Source organism: Podarcis pityusensis (assembly GCF_964106645.2).
Source record: "Podarcis pityusensis genome assembly, chromosome: 8".
NCBI lineage: Eukaryota > Metazoa > Chordata > Lepidosauria > Squamata > Lacertidae > Podarcis > Podarcis pityusensis.
In genome coordinates this window covers 40,033,014-40,051,514 of record NC_138033.1, presented here as the reverse complement: position 1 = coordinate 40,051,514, position 18,501 = coordinate 40,033,014, and the positions used below count along the sequence as shown (strand labels likewise).

The window sequence follows — 18,501 nt, the reverse complement described above, 5'->3', positions numbered from 1 at the left end:
CCCTCTCTCCCTCTCTCCAAGTTAGCATTATTTACTTGTGCCAGGAGTTTCATGTTTCACCGTTGCACTGGCAATTAGCCAAGGGAATTATTAAAACAACCAGATGTCGTGCATTAAATAAAAGTCACCTATGACCTTCTGTGCTGAATGTAGAACTCCCTTGAATGCTGAATTTCACAACTAATTGGGCAACATATAGAGAGCTGTTAACAGAAATTGATAATCAATTAAAATCGAAGGAATTTCAAGAAATAAAAGGGAAGGTATCAGATTGGTTATAATATTTTCAGTTAAATGAAGTATTTAAAAATGATAAAAAGAAAGGATTCACCTATGAAATTTCAAATTTCCAGAGAGAAATAATAGAAAAGAATAATAAATTATTATTAAAAATGTATAATATATTGTTGGAATGGGAAACTAAGGATGAAGAGGTCAAGTGTGTTATGATAAAGTGGGAAATAGATGTGGGAAATAATATTCAAATGGCAGATTGGGAAAGACTATGGAAGAATGATATACAATTTATGGCCTGTACCTTATTTAAAGAGATTTATATGAAAATGATGTATAGGTGGTATTTAACAACAGCTAAATTGGCAAAAATGTACAAAACAAGGGAAAATAAGTGTTGGAAATATAAAGAAACGGAAGGTGGTAGCATATGTGGTAGCAATATAAGGTTATCAAAAAATTCTGGGAAATGATATATAACTAATTGAAAAAAAATGTTAAAAATAACCTTTGTTAAAAAACCAAAAGCTTTTCTATTAGGAATTACAGGAACTGATCTACCTAAAGAGTACAAGAACTTGTTTATGTATGCAACAACGGCCGCTCAAATATTGCTAGTCCCCACTAAGGAAGACTGGCAAATTAAGTTAATAAATATGCGGAAATGGCTAAACTAACTGGGAAACTTAGAAATCAAGATGATAACAAATATAAAAAAGGATGGGAAATGTTTCTTGCATATTTACAAAAGCACTGTAAGGAAGTGAATACATTGGCAGGATTTTAAAAACACTTGTAATGTTAAGGATAATGTTTAAATTTGGAGGTAATTAGAGATAAAGACTTTATTGACATGCATAAGTGAAAATAATACAAAGGAACCAGGGGAGGGAGTGGAGGGAAGTCGGGGGATTCAAGTAATCCCACAATGTGTGTTATGTATTGAAGTTCTCACCCTGGCCACCAGGAGTATTGTGTATGTAGTTTTCACTCAGGTCCACGTCAGTTATTTTAGGCGGGAAAACCTGGGTTGTTGTTGCTACATTGTTGACAGCTGGCTGCCTATAAAAGCAGGCCGGCTGAGCTGTTTGCTGTTCAGTTCTGTCCAGCTTACAAATAAAGAGCTGCTTTGGAAGAATCACTGTGTCGTCTGCTATGTCTACCCACTATTCAACACTGTGTATACAGTTATTTTAAATGTTTCATTTTATTTCTTTTTCTTTAATGTAATGATTTTGTTTATTGTGAAAATTAATAAAAATCTATGTGTGTGTGTATTTAAAATGATGAATTTCACCAGCATCTTTTTAATATGTTGCTTTGATGCTAGAAAAACTCTGAGCCCCCAAAAGCTTCTTTCACACGCTTTCTTCAGATGTTCTGTGCACAGCTCTGAAAACAAAAGGACAAATTTTGGGTTGACTGACCTTAAGAGACCAAGCAGATTAGTTATACCCATTGGTTACCAGTAACTTTAGGTATATAACCTTCGATTTATTGATATATTTCTTATATAAATTATTAATTTGTAACAGTCAATATTTTGAGTGGGAATGCATAATAGATCAGAGAGGCAAGCTGCTGGCCCGGCTTGAATGAGTGCCCTTGTTGAAGTTGTGAGCTTCCTTGAGAAAAGAGCGAGTTGTCTTCTTTGGCTCCTTGACTAACTGTTGCATCAGAAGTTGCTGATAACAGCCTGTCTCATCTGAAGAGATGTGCATCAAACTGGATCCTGTCTGGGCCAAGGAAGATGGAAAAAATAAGGTCATCTTCATCTGGGTAAGGGCAGGAGAGATCGCTGTTATGGCATGTGAGCATAGATGCTGCATAAGAAAGGTGGTCAAAATATGTAATTGGACTGTTTGTGACATCAGGTTATATAAACCCAAACTGTAACACTTTTCAGTTTAGGCTTCCTGTAATTTTTTGCATTACCTGAAAAAAAATACCTTGTCACATATGTATTGTGTACCTAACTGAACCCTGAATGCCTCCACTAAATGGAGTGATGCTGGCTATCACCAGAGGGTGGGGGATTGGCTTTCGATAGCAGCACCTGTGTTATGCAACAGCCTTCCCAAGGAAGACCAACTCTCCTAAGCAGGGATGGGGAACCTGCAGCCCTTCAGAGGCATTGCTGAACTCCAACTCCCATCAACCCTGAGCATTGGCCATGCTGGCTGAGGCTGGCGGGAGTTGGAGTCCAACAGCATCTGAAGGTCCACAGGTTCCCCATTCCCAAGACTCTAACAGTACAACCCTAGTCATGTCTGCTCAGAAGCAAGCCTTCCCCTCAACTCAGCAGAATTTGCTTCTGGCTGAATATACAGGTATGGGATTGTGCTGTAAGGTTATTATATACTCTTGGAATACTTCTGGGGTGAGAGCTGAGGGCCACATGCCAGTGGTGGTAACGGCCAGAGGAAAAAGTGTGCAGAGAAACAAATGTGATTTTAAAAATCTTTATACAGCATGCTTGCTTCTACACTTGCTCAGATACTCCTCTCTTCATCCTCCATCAAGACGAGCAAGAAACATGAGAGTTTGAGGGCACATTCCAGCCTGGCAGAAACACTCAGGGAATGAAGCAGCACAGCCTGGGGAGAGGGGACATGGCCTGGGAAGAGTTCTGAGGGCCAAACAGAGAGGCCTGGAGGGGCCACATTTGGCCCATCAGGCATGAGGCTTCCCAGTCTTTGCCTACTTAGCATTTGAGGGCCTAATTCACCAGTAAGTTTCCTGTTCATTTCAATTGGGTTTTCCTGGCTGTGGGATTATGCCTTTCATTTGTTTCTTGCTCTACTTTGCCTGCTCTTCAGAAGGAGTTGTTGAAGCTTAATTACCTCAGGCCATGTTTCCCACAAAGAGACTGCTTTGGCTGGGCTTCCATTGGCAAAGCTGCCATTCTGACATTTCCAGACTGAAACCGGAGGCCTCCTTAGTGCTTCAGGTGAGGTTCTATTGTCAAGCAAAGCCACACCTGTGCCAACCAGGCATTTCCTTTGGAGTAAGAGACTGTTGGAAATAGTAATAATAACTTCTCACACACCTGAGGGGAAAATAGTGCTAAATGTTGAGCCTAGCCTTCCTGCAGATAATGGAACTATAATCTGAAGCTGAGGACACACCCAGCATTGCTTTGGAGTAGCTACCAGTCTATGCATCCCAGGCAAACACAACTTTGTTGATATTCACTAAAGAACAAGAGGGATTTTCCTGTACCTACATCAGAGTCCTGGCACTAGGAGAACTGCTGCAGTCTTTACTGCACGCCACATATTGCCCCTGGAATGTGTGAGAGATCCAATGTGGCAAAGTCTGGATCAAATGCAGAGGGAGGCCAGTTCAGATGTCACGGTGTGGTTGGAAGATTAGCAAGAGCTAAAATCTACTATATATTCTATCAAAATGGGTGGAAGAAGGGGTAGCCAATGTGGTGCCCTCTAGATGTTGATGAGCTACAACTCTCATCATTTCTGATCCCTGTCCATGCTGCCTGGGACTGATAGGAATTGGAGTCCAATGTCATGTTTATATTCACAAGGGCATCTCATCAAGTCAACAACACAGCAGCAACAACACAGGTTAAAAACAGTCTCCAGTTGAAGCAAAAGGGTTTTTTGCCTGAGACATCCACAATCTAGTTGCATTGGTCAATTTAAATTGTTAACTAACAGCACCAATTCCATCAGACTGCAGAGCAGGGGGAGATATTCAGCAAGGCTATTCAATGGCCTCTACTGAGAGACAGCTGCTTTTGACACTCTGCTTTGACACTCAATTGTCACTTAGTTGTACTATTCCATTCAGACCACCTGGACTGTTTCCACTCCAGCTGCTTGGTTTAAGAGCTGTCACTTTCAGAACCACTGCCTGAGCTTGCTTTCCCCTCCCTCCTCATTCTCCTTTCCTCTCCTGTCATGTCTTTTCAGTTGTAAGCCTGAGGGCAGGGATTGTCTTACAATCTTTGTAAGCCATGTGGGGAGCACTTTCAGGAAAAGAGTGGGGTAAAAGCCCACTACCTCAATTCAGTGCTTAGGCTGTCTCCTAAGAGAGAGAGAGCAATCAAGTGCTTAGGCTCTCTCCTCTCTCATGGCTTAATACAATGTTGTTAGAGGTCATCACACCAGTATCTCAGGGTCAGCCTTACCATTAGGCAGAGTGAAGCAGCTGCCTTAGGCAGCAGGTGTCTGGGGAGTGGGGTGGGGAGATCAAGTGAGGTGTTAGAGAACAGAGCTGCATGAACTACATGTCTTGTGCTCTGCAGCCCTTAAGCTAGTCTACTGCCATCATTGTACACTGAAGTGTAGTGTACTCTCTCATCATTAGTGCTGAAGTAGGATTCAGCTACAGATCTAGTTGGCTTCTGTACAAGGAATAAGATGAGGGGATGTGGCATCTCTAGTGGCAAAACATCTTGGGCCAGCCCTACAACATATGCAAAATGGGAAATTGTGGGTTTAAGTTTTGACTATAACCCAGGATTGCAAATCATGGTTTGCCAATCGGGGATCTAGCTAGTGCTTAAACTGCAGTCTCCTAATTTGGACATAGCAGAAAACTGTGGTTTAATGACTCCTGGGCATACTGCATTAAGATGCCAGAATTGAGGGGAGGCTAGGCAGGGCTGTGGAAGCAGAAAGTTTGTTCCTCTTCCATAAATTGTTGTTATTACTGAACCAAAACTATATTACTGAACCAAACTAAAATATTGAGCTGGACATAGACGATCATGAGGAAAAATCACAACTGGCCTGAAACGGAATGTGGAGAGGGGAGGAAGAGGATGGGTTACTCATCCTGTCCTTACTTAGTGACAGTCAGGCTATACTGTAGTTTTAAAATACAGGGTGGGGAGAAAACTAAATTAAGTCAGATTACTGTGAGACTGTTTCTAATAGCATCAGCTTCAGCCTAGCTGTAATCATCTCATTGCTGCATATACAGATCATCACATTCAGCAAATTCAAACAGCTATATTTTAATTAATCTGGTTCTTTTGCTGTTAAATGATATGGCAGCTGTTCTTACAGTTCATATCACATTACACAGTTGGGAATCAACAATGCGATATTTACACTTTTGCTTCTCTTTCGAGCCCAATCACTTTTCTGAGCAATAAACCTGTCCCCTCAAAAAAAGAAAAAGATCATTCTAACAATAAGATGGAATTTATTTAATATAATTTTTCTATGTGCAGTGAACAGTTTTTAGATTAATATAAAAAGATGGATATGGCAGTAATGTTCTTATGCTAAAATAGTGTGCATGGTTTAGAAAACCCACCCTGCCCCTGCCCCCACCCCCGCTCTGTATCTTAAGTCCACACAATGAGGACCACAGTCAATCATAGGGACAGCTGTTCACACTACTAAAGACAATCCTGTATTTCATTTTAGTGCTATCTTACATTTTAAAACATCTCTTAAAATGAAACCAGTTTGACCCTTAATATACGCATGATTACTCAAGAGTAACTACTGAAATAAGAGTATTAGGAAATAAATTAGTCAAAGTATTGGGATATTATCACTCATCTTCTAATACAGATGGACACTGGACTTTTTTTTGATGTTAACATTTTCCACCCAATAGCAAAGGCAGTGAAAAGAACAGTTACAAGATAGTGCCTTATGATTATTAAGTGAACATAAAACTCACCATCAGTCTATACTGTTTCAGCCAAGAGTCACATCAGAGAACAATAATGAAAAAAAAGAAATAATTGCAACAAAAGAAAATGTTCACTGTAGCAACAAAATCTACTTCTTTATCATACTGCTGAGAAGAGAAAATAGGCTCTCACTTTAGAGGCCTGCCATGGTGAATTCAGCCACTGCTAATAGGGTCTCTTGATTATAAGAGGCTGGCAGAAAAATCAATTTTCTGCCATTCAGACCAATTAGCTTTCCCAGCTGGATCTGAAAAATCTGTATTAACTGCCGAAAACGGCAATAAAATAATGTGGCATGTCCTCTATAGAACTACCGCTGCAAGGGCAGAGACTAAAATCATGAGATATTTTTTTGAAAAAGCTATTCTAAAATTGCAGTTGGCATCAGTTGCACCTTTAGATTAGTTAAGGTGGCTCTAAGAGTAGGGTTAGAAATAAATTTCAGGTAGTACTCTGTAATAAACAAAAATCTGCCCTTATTCCCTTATGGGGGACACAACAGCCCTTATAGAGTCCTTTGTAGGTTCTCCATCGGTCAGAGAAAATAACAGAAGCCAACCAGAAAATACTGAGAAGCAAAGCAGCTCGTAAGCCTGATCTTTATTGAACTGTTGCAACAGGGTGCTTCCCTCACACGCAGGAAAGGAGGATCCAGAACAAAGGTGTGTCTGCCCTTACATTTTAAATTGCCCGCCCTGGAGTCCAACCCCCCCCCCAAGATACATCATACCTACATTACAGAAAGGGTGGTCTACAACAGAAATCCGAGTGTGTTGTTTATCTCCTGTCTGGCAGACCTGTTAATGGTTACTTGATTGGATACCCTGGGGAGCCTGGTTAGTCTTTTGTAATGACAAATACTTAGTTCCTGAGCCCTTACTTAGTTCACAGGCTCACCCTATTCATACACAGACATACCCTTAAAACAGGATTTGTGAACAAAAAGGCGATGGGGAGGCTCCCCCGTCCCTCCTTGCAGAGAAAACATTTGGTCAGTTTGGGAGTCAAAATGGTTTCAGGGCGGTCCTCCTGTGCTGCTCCAGACATGTGGTCCACACATCTATGTATGCACTTGGTTGGTACATTTATGAACATTATATATATATATATATATATATATATATATATAACCTTAATTTTTTTATTTCAACTCAAATGCAAATCTCTATGTAATCATGTCACACCAAGGGGCTAATGAAACAGGCTTTGTGGATTCAACATCAAACATCAAACCAGCTTTTCTCCCTCTCCCTCACTTTGCTTAACATCCAGCCTGCTGAGGTGTTCTGAAGAACTCAAAAGCTCACTCACTAAGTATTTTGTGACAGTTTAGGTGGACCTAATAAAGGTATTGCCTGTCCATGGATTTTGGAACCATTCTTTTGAAATTGCTTGTTGGCAGGCAGTGACAGTTGGGGCTCTTATTTCATCTGGCATAACAGTCAAAAGTTGCCTTGTATTAAGAAATTCCTTAACGAGAAGTGCAAGTCAACTCCAAATAGTAAAAATAGAGAAATAAATGAAAGGTCCCAGCTACAGTAACACAACTGCAATGTTTCCCTCTTACTGGAAGATGTTCAACATTGCAATAATAATTCTAGACTCTGGAGTTAACGATCTTACAAGCACACATACCTTTTTAGATTTATTTTTTCCATTCAATTTATGAATCACTTCCTATCAAACCTCTTAAACCTCTTAACAATAAAAATGTCAACAATAAAAACAATTTCAAATAGATACAAGACTGGGAGGGAACTCTCCAAATAAAAGCTTGTTGAAAAAGAATGATCCTCAATAGGCACTGAAAGAGACAATAGGGAGCGTATTCATTTGCTTCTCTTGAGCAGGAGCCTTGTAAAATCTTGGTTTCTCCCTCCCTCCCTTCTCCACCTGGGCAGAAAGAAAGGCATTGCAACAATGCACTCCCTTCCTCATGGGGTGAGAGTTGCTAGTATTTTACAAGCATCCTGCTGTTCAAGAGAAGTCCCTTTCAAAGTAGATAGGCAAAACCAGGCCCCCAATCCAACCCACCTTTTGCGAGACTGCTTGAAAAGGGGATTCTTTTGAGCTTAGCCCTGCTTGTAGAATACTAGCATCTTCCTCCCCACTTCAAAGAGTGCTTCTTCTTAAAGTTTAAAATATGTTAAGCCAGCCTGGCTGCATTTGGGAACCCTTCTGCTTATTTTGCTGAATAGGGGTCTGGACATACGTGCCAAAGTGATGGCATCACTGAGTATTCCGTCTCCCCCCCCCCCCCCGATCTTAAGAAAAAGATGCTCTTTCAAGCAGTACTTTCCCCACCCTCCCTCCTTGCTGCCATTATCACTTGTGTTTTTGCCTCATTGGCTCAGGCCCACCCCTTCTTTCTAATTTGTTTAGCACTTAAAATAATCCAAGTGCTTTGAAAAAACCATAAAGTCCCCATCTGGTGATCTGCAGCAGATCCCTTGAGACACAACAGTGAAAAAGGGGGGGGGGGGGCAGGGAGGACAGAAAGAGAGAATAGCTTTATTTGTACAGCTGCAGGTGAGCTAAGGATGGTGTCTGAGGGCAGATGCCAGCTCAGAAAAACATCCAATTTTAGAACAAAAAGAAAGACCTGCAGAATCATACCAGTGGTCCATCTAATCAGTACAGTGAATTTTTAAGAAAGGTAAATTCCATGTTAGGGAGCAGTAGGAAATGAAATGAAAATAAAACGGTCAGTGTCATAATGCCTTCATCCTAAATTACGAAGTACTCTACTTCCCTTTGTCTGTCCTGAATTGTCCCACATTCAGCTCCACCTGATGGCCTCACTGGGTTCCAGTATTACTTTCTCTACACCCTGCACGATGTTTTGCACCTCTATCATGTTCCCCCTTACCTCTTAACCAAAAAGCAACCAGAATTGTACACAAGTACATTCCAAGTGTGGCTGCAACGTATTGACCTGCAGAGTGCTCTGGGCAGTTCATGGTGCAAATCCAGGTTCTTTGATGGCATGGGGAGGGAGAAGGCGTCGAATGTGTACTGAGGAATTACTTGATGGCAGAGTTCCCAGCCGAAAAGACAGACCTTTTAGATTATAGGTGGTTTTTGGAACGTTTTCAAATTTTCAGGAGCTGGGGTTGTTTTGTCTTGCTATGTTTTGTTATGTTTATTTGTGAGTTTATATGTTGTATGAATTTATTTTATTCACAATTTCCCACCACCCTGTAATTTTTTTATGAAGAGCTATTAGAATACTTTTAAATAAATAATAATTTGTGGGGATCCCGATGAGTTGTTCCAGGTACTGTGTTTTTTTAGGAGTAATAACACTAAACTCAGTCGGACTTACTTCTTGGGAAATAGGATTAGGCCGGTGCTGTCAACAGGAGCTCAGAAAAGGCACTCACTATATACTCGGAGGCACCTTCATCTTTTCCCGTCGAGGCTTGGCTTGAGTCATCTCAGAATCTAACTAAACGGGCATAAACCATCTGGTGTGCCCGGGGACAGCTGCTAGTGCTGCATTCACAAAACAAGCGAGTTCGCTCCCCAAAAGGGCAAAGTCAGGAGATCTCTTTAAACCAGACATTGTTGGACCACAGCTCCCGTCAGGCTCAGTGAGCGCGGCGCGACCATTAGGGATGATGGGAGTCGTAGTCCACCAAAACAGCTGAACCCACAATTCCTACTGGTTTCTAGTCACGAGGCGAAAATGTTCTGGCCGTTTTTTTTACGTCACCGGGCAAACCGCTTTAGCTTGCGTAGGGAAAGCCAGACGAGAGAAGGGCGAGGGAGGAGCCCCGGGGACAAAAGTCTTTCCTGACGGGCGGAAGGAGAGGCTGACGGGTGTGGCTAAGCTAAAAAGCAACGGCTGTGAGAGACTGGCTGCGACGAAAGCGTGACGTAAAAAGGAGGCGGGGCCCGCGCGTGCCAGTAAAGCTAGGGCAGCGGACAGCTGGCGGGTGGAGTGAACTGCTCTTTAAGGGCCCAGTGCCTGTGGTTGACAAAGACACTTCCGGCTTCTTATTGCGGTTCGAATCCTCTTGATGAGGGACTAGAGCTTTGGAAGTACATAGGAATCAATGTAAAACGGCATACAAACAGCAACTCTAAAACGAAAAGCAGATTTCTTAAGAGGTTGCATGGCTTTGCGGTGATCATACCTCTGTTCCCCTCATTCTGCGCTCAAAGTAGAGAAGTTATAAGCAGGTTTCACGTTAAATACTATACATTTAAAGCGTATTTCCCGCCACCCCAAATAATCATTTTCCTTTACATTTCTATCCCCATGCTTTTTAGGTAGTCCCTTTCCGTAAGCGTGCACCCAGTCTTCTTTTAATTGATTGTATGTCGCTGTACTGGAATCCGAGTAAATAAAGAAACAGTGCTGTGTAAAATGGTTAGAGTTTAAGACTGGGGTATGGAAGACCAGGATTCAAATCCTTACTGAGCATGTTGCTCAGATTGCCTCAGTCACTCTCTGTCAGCCTAACACACCCTGTCAGGCTGATGAGGAGGTCCGGAGCAGTCCAAAGCTTGCTCATGATAATGTGTCATTTGTGGAATCTTTTGTTGTTGACCAACATTCGGCCTTGCTCTGTTTAGTTTTGAGTAGATATGCATAGTGGGATCAGTGGTGCTGCTAATGCAAGGATCTGGGTGAAAAAGAGTTCTGGACCTGTAACAGAAAGATAGCGCTCTGTGCGTGTAATCAAGCTGTTTGTGTGGCTCTGCTATTTTCATTTGGGTCTACAAAAGAGAAACAATAGTTTTATTCCCTACTGCGAATGCTTTAACTACTCTGAGCATGACTAATGTTGGATGCAATCCAATATAACTGCAACAGAGCATTACATTTCATACATCTGCTGAAGTTTATGTTCACTTAAGATTGTGCTATAACAATTTGCACAGTAGCACAATGCAACCTAGATTTAATCCTTAAAAATTAAATGGATTTATTCCCAGGCAAATGTCTGCAATCCTAATTTGGTGAGCCCGATTGTAGCCAAGAGGCTCCACCTCTGTGTATGCATACACTGTTGTTTTTAAATAAATGTTTCTTAAATTTTGAGAATACAACCCCAAATAATCAATAGGATATACTAATCAAGCAAAGGGATATGTAAAAAGAAAAGAAAAAAACCCAATAAGGCCGCACTGTTAGCGCCCCTGAAAACTCTTGTCTCTCTTCTCCGTTCGCCAACCAATAAGCGAGCGGAGGGCTCGAAATGGGCGTGGCGCGATGGCGGAGGTGCCGCGTGAGGGGAGTGGGCGTAGCCCGGCGCGCGGAGACCCGGGAGGCGTGGCCTCCGCAGCGGCTTCTAGTCGCCTTTCCCCTCCCCTCCCCCCCTCCGGCACTTGTGAGTGACAGGCGGGAGTTCAGGAGCTGCGAGGACGCCGAGTCGCCGTTGCCGCCGCCAAACCGTGGAAGAAGAAGCCGCTTTTTCGCCGCCCGGAGCGCTGCTTCTGCCGCCTCCTCCCCTTCTTCCTCCTCCTCTCTTACGCAGTACTATGAGGCGGCCCTGACGGGGGGCGCCGCAGCCCGCCCGCCCTGCCCCCCTTCCCCCCCTCCTCGTCCCCCCCTCGCTCCCAGCCCCCTGTCCTCGCCTCAGCCCAGCCCAACGAAGCCCGGCGCGGCGGCGGGGTCAGGGCTCCCCACCCGCCCCCCGATGACTGCGGCAAACTGCGGCGGCGCCAACGACGAGTTCGACTTCAGGCTCATCTTCGGGGAGGACGGGCAGCAGCCGGGCCCGGGGCCGCCGCCGTCGACGACGACGCCACTGCCACAGCCGCTTGGGCCTGCCGCCGCCTCAGCAGGTGCGTCTCGCGGACCAGGCTGGCTCGCCTGTTGCCCTCTGGCTCGGCCGGGGGCGGGGGGGGAGGCGGCAGCTTTGCAACTCCTTCCAGCCGCTTCGGACGCGACGGGGCTTCGGGGAGGTGCGGCGGGGTAGGGGGAGAAGATTGCCACCAACCAAGTCCTACTCGGAGCAGAGCAGTGGGAATTAACGGACCTGAATTAGTCACGCCCTTTTATTTCGTTGGGACTACTCCGAGCAGGTCTTGGTTGGCTGCAGCCCTTGATTTCCCTGCCCGAGTTGCGCTGGCCTTAGGGTTGGTGAGGAGTGTGCGCGTGCTGGTGGCCCTGCGATTCAGCGCACGTTTAATTTGTCTGTAATTAATCAATTCTGCTGTAACAGAAGCCCCCCAAAAGATTCTTGCGGAACTTTGAAGCCTGATAACAAACTTCTCCGAGTAGACGAGTGTAAGGTTACTCGGGAGCAAGGCCCAGTGGTCACAGGGCCGGCGTGCGTAGGATCCGGGTCACAGGGCGTGGCTGCTGTGTATATATTGTGGACGCATAGAGTAAGCCCCTTTTGGTTCCACTGACTTGATTCTGCCTAAGTGTATGTTAAGTTACTTGGAAGAAAGTGACATTGACCCCAGTGACAGGATTGATGTGCGTGGAATTGGACCACGAGGTCATGAGCGAGGAACTCTTGACGGAATAAATTTATTCGAGATTAAGAGTGAATCCTATTGGAACCCATATCTACTAAAAAAATTAATAAACATCGTCAAATCTTCTTCAGGATCAGTGTGCGTATGATCAAGCTGCATGTCTATTTGGTTCAATTCAGTGACTTAAATATATGCTTGGGGCAATCCAAAATAAGCCTACATGGGAATAGATCTTGTTGGACCTAGTGGGACGTGATTCAGAGTAAGCACACATAGGATTCAGCCATATGTCTGCTGTAAATGCTACGCACATTTCACTAGTGAGTAATTGTTATTTTTTTAGGTAACCCTAGCAGGACAGGTGCCTGCTTGGAGGAGCGTACAAACTAAAATTGGGCTCACTTCTGAGTGTAAAAAATGCATACAATTGTATGCACTCTCAGGGGACAAAGTAGCATTGAACTCTGTAACTATGCATAGGATTTGACTCTTACGGTAGCTTCAGTCTTTCGTACATTTTCTTCAAAGCAAGTCCCATTGAACTTTATACTCTTGTTATGGAATTCTGGACATTCTCTCCCACCCCATCGGTTCTCTTCCCCACAAATGCTCAAGGACAGATGGATCAGAGAATGAAGCTTGCTTCTGAGTAAGCATGAATAAGATTGTTAGTTCTCCAGGTCCTGAATGAGGAAAGAATAATGAATGTTTTGTTTGGGCTCAAAGATCCCAGAAAGTGTTGTGAGATGTTGAACTCTTGGTAAGGGAGACTGTATATATCCTGTTTGGAAACTTCTGTGAAGCTGATAGAAAATAACTTGGGTTGAACATAGTGTATTTTGCACATATGAGGCAGCTGTATACTGAACTGGTTCATGTAGCCCACTATTGCTGCCTCTGACTGGCAGTGACTCAGGCCAGAGGTTTTTCCCAGCTTTGTCATATGAGATCCTCTTAACTGTCAGGGATTGAACTTAGGACCTCAGCACATGAAAAAACACATCCTCTACTACTGAGCTATGAACTCTGTGTTCTTGGAGGTTCCTGCGGCGTTAAGGCAGCAGACGGGTAGTGAGACGGGTGGTTGGAGGTTGCATCTGGAGTTGTCTTTGCATACGAAAAGGGGTGGGTGGTTGGGGTGCCCAGCTGTAATATTTCATTGATAAAGCAAATTTCAAATGGTTATTAAGTGAGCTGAACTGAGGATTCTGCAGCCAGCTTTTATTTGAATGGTTGGTGCTTTTACAAACTGATGTTAAATCAAATACCAAACTTAGCAAATTTAAGCCTCAAACCAAGAAGCCTACTGGGAGAGCTGGCATTCAGACTATTTATTTGTGATGTGGTCTGTTAGTTCCATAACTTTCTGGGAAGTCGCTGGTTTAAGATTCTGTTTTCTGGAGGTGTTTGGTTTATTTTGGGCAGTTTCTTTAAGGTAGTTTATTTATGGCAGGTGGGATAACGAAGTAATTTAGTGTATATGGTCTGTAAGAATTATGCAAGTACTATAATGAAAAAAATGTAGGAAGTTTCTATCCTCCAAGAAAAAAATATAGAAAAATAAACCACAATAAACACAAGAGAAGTCAACTACCAAAAAAAATAAAAAAAATAAAAATACAACATTCCTCTGGGGGACACAAACCTGAACAGACTAGTCTGCTATGCCAAAGGCTATGTAGTAGTGTGAAAATGGAGGAATTGGTGGTGAATCTGTCAAGCTGTTGTCTTAGGAAGTAAACTGCTTGTGGAAGATAAATGCTGTATTTACTCGAGTTTAATGTGCCATCAAATCTAATGCACACCTCAGTTTTCAGAACCTTGAAACCAAAAACATATTTGTTGGCGAATGTAAATGTGCCATTGAATGTAATGCACAGTTTAATTTTCAACGTTATTTGGCCAGAAAAAGTGAGCATTAGATTTGAGTAAATACGGTATATTCAAATCACCTTGGCCCTCAGTGGTCCTGAAAGCTGCATACCTAGAATTGAGGAATCCTGAAGTGCCTTAGTGAAATAAGTGCAACAGGGTCTCAATAGCATGTGCGTGATGATTATGAACAAGCTGCGAAAAAGGAAATAAAGAGCAAGTGTATGAAGGAACTGAAACTGGCAGTATTTTGATGAAAGCCTCTGTGAAGATTATGGACATTTTGAGGCAGGTTACTTCTAAAGAAGAGCACAGTGTAAAATATCCTTTTGTCATTCAATGAATCCTTGACCAAGTTATATGTTAGTGATGGTAACAGTAATCTTGTTTGTACTGTGTTGTTGAAGAATATTTGTATAACGTGCATAGAACTTGATTATGGACACAATCATAGAACTGTAGTGTTGGAAGGTACCCCCAAGGGTTATCTAGTCCAACCCCCTGCAATGGGGTTAAAGAATCACAGACAGCTAAAGAATCACAGACAGATGGCCATCTAACCTCCCTTTGAAAACTTCCAGTGAAGGAGAGTTCACCACGTTCTGAGGAAGTTGGTTTCAATACAGGCAGACTATATGGTAATCCAGTATTAAACTGTTTAGTGCCTTAAAAGTTAATTTGAGCATGGAAATGCATTGTTAGCCACTTATTTTTGTGAAATGAATAACTTACGAATCTCTTAAAACATAGCATAACCACATACCCCCAAGAAAAAAATGAAGGAAACAAGGAATAAGGCTAACGCTTTAGGATGTTAGTGAAGATGATACGCAAATAGGACATGGCTATTTTGGGAAGTCTAGTTTTGAAAATGCACTTCATGTTTTTAAAAATATACTAGAAAAAACTGTTTAAAAAAAGATTGGCAAGTATTGTTGATTCAAATGACCTGCTTCAACGTGATTTGTTCATCAGGTTCAGTATTCTTAATCTTTAATTGACTTGTAAATTAGCTGCATTCCTCATAAGAATTCCCATCAGGTGAATAGGCATGAACGTTTTTCTAATTTGGAATAGTTACTGTTATTAGTTTATTGCTTGCTTTTTCAGAAAAGTTATTTGCAGGGTAAAAATAAACATTAAAACAAGAACCTAAAATGCTTACCCCATTAGAAAGATGAGTAGAAGAAGAGGCAGTAAACCTATCTATGGACCCCCCAAATTGAGGACCAAAAGCCTGGGTGAATAAGAATATTTTTTCCTGGCGTTTAAAAGCAGATAGTGATGCTGCCAGGCTTGCCTCCCTGAGAAGAGCATTTCTCCAAGTTTCTCCCCTTCATTTAAACCCTACGACAACCCTGTGAGGTTATGCTGAGAAGTAGTAACTGGCCCAGCAAGCTTCATGGCCAAGTGGGGATTTAAACTCAGGTGCTAGTCAGACACACTAACCACTACATCATACTGACGTTAGCAAGTGGCAAGTGCCATAACTGTCCTTTCCTTCACACTTGCAAGATTTCTTTCCTTGTGTTCTTTAAAGTCTTCAGTAAAATTGTACATACTGGCTGCCACTGTGCAGCTCCACGTATGAAGCACCATTGCAAGTAGCACAAAGGCAAATCCTCTGCATTAGCACCTCATCATTTTGTTTTGCTTAATTTTACTTTAATATATTTCAAGTTTTGTGTTTCCTTTCATTTATAAAAGAGTGCACATTTGCTGCATGTGTGGACAGGATATTGTGCATTGGAAGGGAACTTGCAGGAATATGATGTAAAGTTGAGCCATGCCTTGTGGTGAAAGGCTGTGTATCTGCATGCAAGTGATAGAATCAGGAAGTCTTTAAAGATAACTCAACTGGGAGGCTATAGGTCCAGTGTAACTAAAGTAAAAGGTAAAGGTACCCCTGCCCGTATGGGCCAGTCGTGTCCGACTCTAGGGTTGTGCGCCCATCTCACTTAAGAGGCCGGGGGCCAGTGCTGTCCGGAGACACTTCCGGGTCACGTGGCCAGCGTGACGAAGCTGCTCTGGCGAGCCAGCACCGGCGCAGCACACGGAAACGCCGTTTACCTTCCCGCTATAAAGCAGTACCTATTTATCTACTTGCACTTAGGGGTGCTTTCGAACTGCTAGGTGGGCAGGAGGTGGGACTGAAAGACGGGAGCTCACCCCGCCGTGGGGATTCGAACCGCCGACCATGCGATCGGCAAGCCCTAGGCGCTGAGGTTTTACCCACAGCACCACCCGCGTCCCGCCAGTGTAACTAGATGTTCCTTAATAATTGGATATGAATAGAGGGATTTTAGAGTTGAGATGAACTGTTTCTTAAATATTTCTTTTCAGCCTGGATAGGTTCCCCAAACACTTTATGGCTAAAATCCATACAAATTACAATTTAATTAGGGACACGGTGGTGACATGCGTGTTGGGGGAGCAGTTTTTGGCCCTTAGAAATTGATGCCACAGTCCAGGTCCCAGGCTTTTCCCACCAAAGGAAAATGGTTTAAAAAACTAAAGATTGACTCAGGGACTGGGTGATCATAAATTTAAACCCACAGAAGTCTTCCCTCTGTTGATCTTCTTTCTTTATTCTTTCTTTGGTGATCACTTGTAGCTGTGTAAGATTGTCTTCCATGAACACAGTCTTAACAGTGAGTCCATAAGTGGCTGTGGAGACCAATTCTGCATCCACACGTCCTTCCACATTGGGGACATAGGTTTCCAGGCGGGAGTTGATCATGGTGAGGGTTTGCCAAATGTGCCTTCCTCTTAGCTTGTTTTTCCGTTTCGTCCTACAGTCTTCTAGACCCTGTCATCACACCAGTATCTATATACCAAGCCTTTGTTCTTGTTAAATATTGTAGAATGTTCTTACTAAATATGATTTTTGGCAGCAAAATGTGTTTAACTGTCTAAAATCAGGTAGCTATGGTAGTTCATCTGTACAGAATTCAGAGTTATAAAACTGGTATGTGCGGAAACCCATTACTGACAGTACTGCTGAAAGAGGCTGCTAATAAAAAGAGGACTGAGGCTAAAATAGCTTGAACTGTTTATGTATTGAAATTTTGTAAAAGTTCAAAGTTATTTATTGGAAGTGCAAGGTTGTTTTTTTGGCTGCTCTTTGAGGATTGTGGCAGTTTTAATGAAGGGGATGAAGAGTTTGACAGGGTAGTATTGTATTTATAAGCTCACACTGCAAGCTTCTTCATATTGTAAACGACTTAACACTTTTTGTGGATGACTACTTAAAATAAGCCCCACATAATTAGTTCCAGTGTTAGTCTGTTCGCACTGATTGTTGCTGCCTTTGTTTGTATCTATCCATTTGCATTTATGAAAAAAGTGCCTTACATAAGACACACAATATTACCAAACTTTGTGCAAATAAAGATGCAAAATTTCCTTGAATTCTGAAGATAGGGAGGATAATGGTGGTAGTTTGTTTAAATGCAGAGAAGGAAAACAAATCTACAGTAATTGCTTTTAGCTTGTATTAGGAATAGGTATCCTGAATAGTATTTTGCATACTTATTAATTTTACTTTGTTCAAATTACTATAGCTATGCATGGTATATATCTTAACTGGACCTGGTGAAATATGAAAGCTTAAAATTTGAGCCTCAAAACGTTTCAGTCACCACAGAATGGAGGAGAGGGGAAAGTGGTTTGGTTCACGTGTCCTGTCAAACCATAGTTAAAATAAACTGTAGCTTAATGTGAATGTGCTGCATGCTGGCATATGGCAATCAAGCTACTGGGAAACAAGCCCATGGTATCACTTGTATCATCTAGACCAAGACTTGTGACTTTGTCTCTAAACCATGAGTGAAAGGTCTGAGTTTGGATGACACCACATGCTACACAGCATGGCTTTCAGGACCAGGCATCGGACTTCCCATACCCCAATCCAAATAATAAGAGACCAATGAGATGGGCTTTGGGTCAAAACAGGCCACAACTTTATTGAATACAGATGAAAGTGGTTTGGCTAGGGCATTGGGCAATCTAAATACTTCCTGCCCACTTGCCAGAAGTGATGCATGGTCAATCCAGGTGGGGGTTCCTAAGACTTATATTCAATAGGGTGACCCCCACAGGGATCACCGTCTGGGGGAGTGCCTTCAGCCCAGGCCCTGCCAGGGCACGCGGACATGGCCATTCCCCCTGGATCCCTTGATACCCCAGCGTTTGTAGGGGCAGGCAGAAACTACAACCTCCCCTCCATCCAAAACAAAGGATTGCCCCAATGCCCAACCAGTTGTGATGATTGCTATGAGGTA

The 18,501-nt window shown here is 42.8% G+C and overlaps 1 protein-coding gene and 1 long non-coding RNA gene across 2 annotated transcripts in view; one reads left to right on the top strand and one right to left on the bottom strand.

Moving 5' to 3' along the window:
• Positions 1-1,662: 1,662 nt before the first annotated feature.
• LOC308482902 lies at positions 1,663-10,200 on the bottom strand. Its single transcript, XR_013989493.1, has 2 exons — positions 9,234-10,200; positions 1,663-1,970 (listed from the first exon to the last, which is right to left on the bottom strand). It is a non-coding gene; the product is annotated as an uncharacterized lncRNA (long non-coding RNA).
• A 1,038-nt stretch (positions 10,201-11,238) lies between these two features.
• The window catches only part of NFATC3 (nuclear factor of activated T cells 3), a 54,177-nt gene continuing 46,914 nt past the window's right edge, over positions 11,239-18,501 (top strand). The window contains exon 1 of the mRNA XM_081015813.1: positions 11,239-11,704. Coding sequence (XP_080871939.1) covers positions 11,557-11,704 — 148 coding nt within the window. The 5' untranslated portion in view covers positions 11,239-11,556. The remainder of the gene's footprint in view (positions 11,705-18,501) is intronic.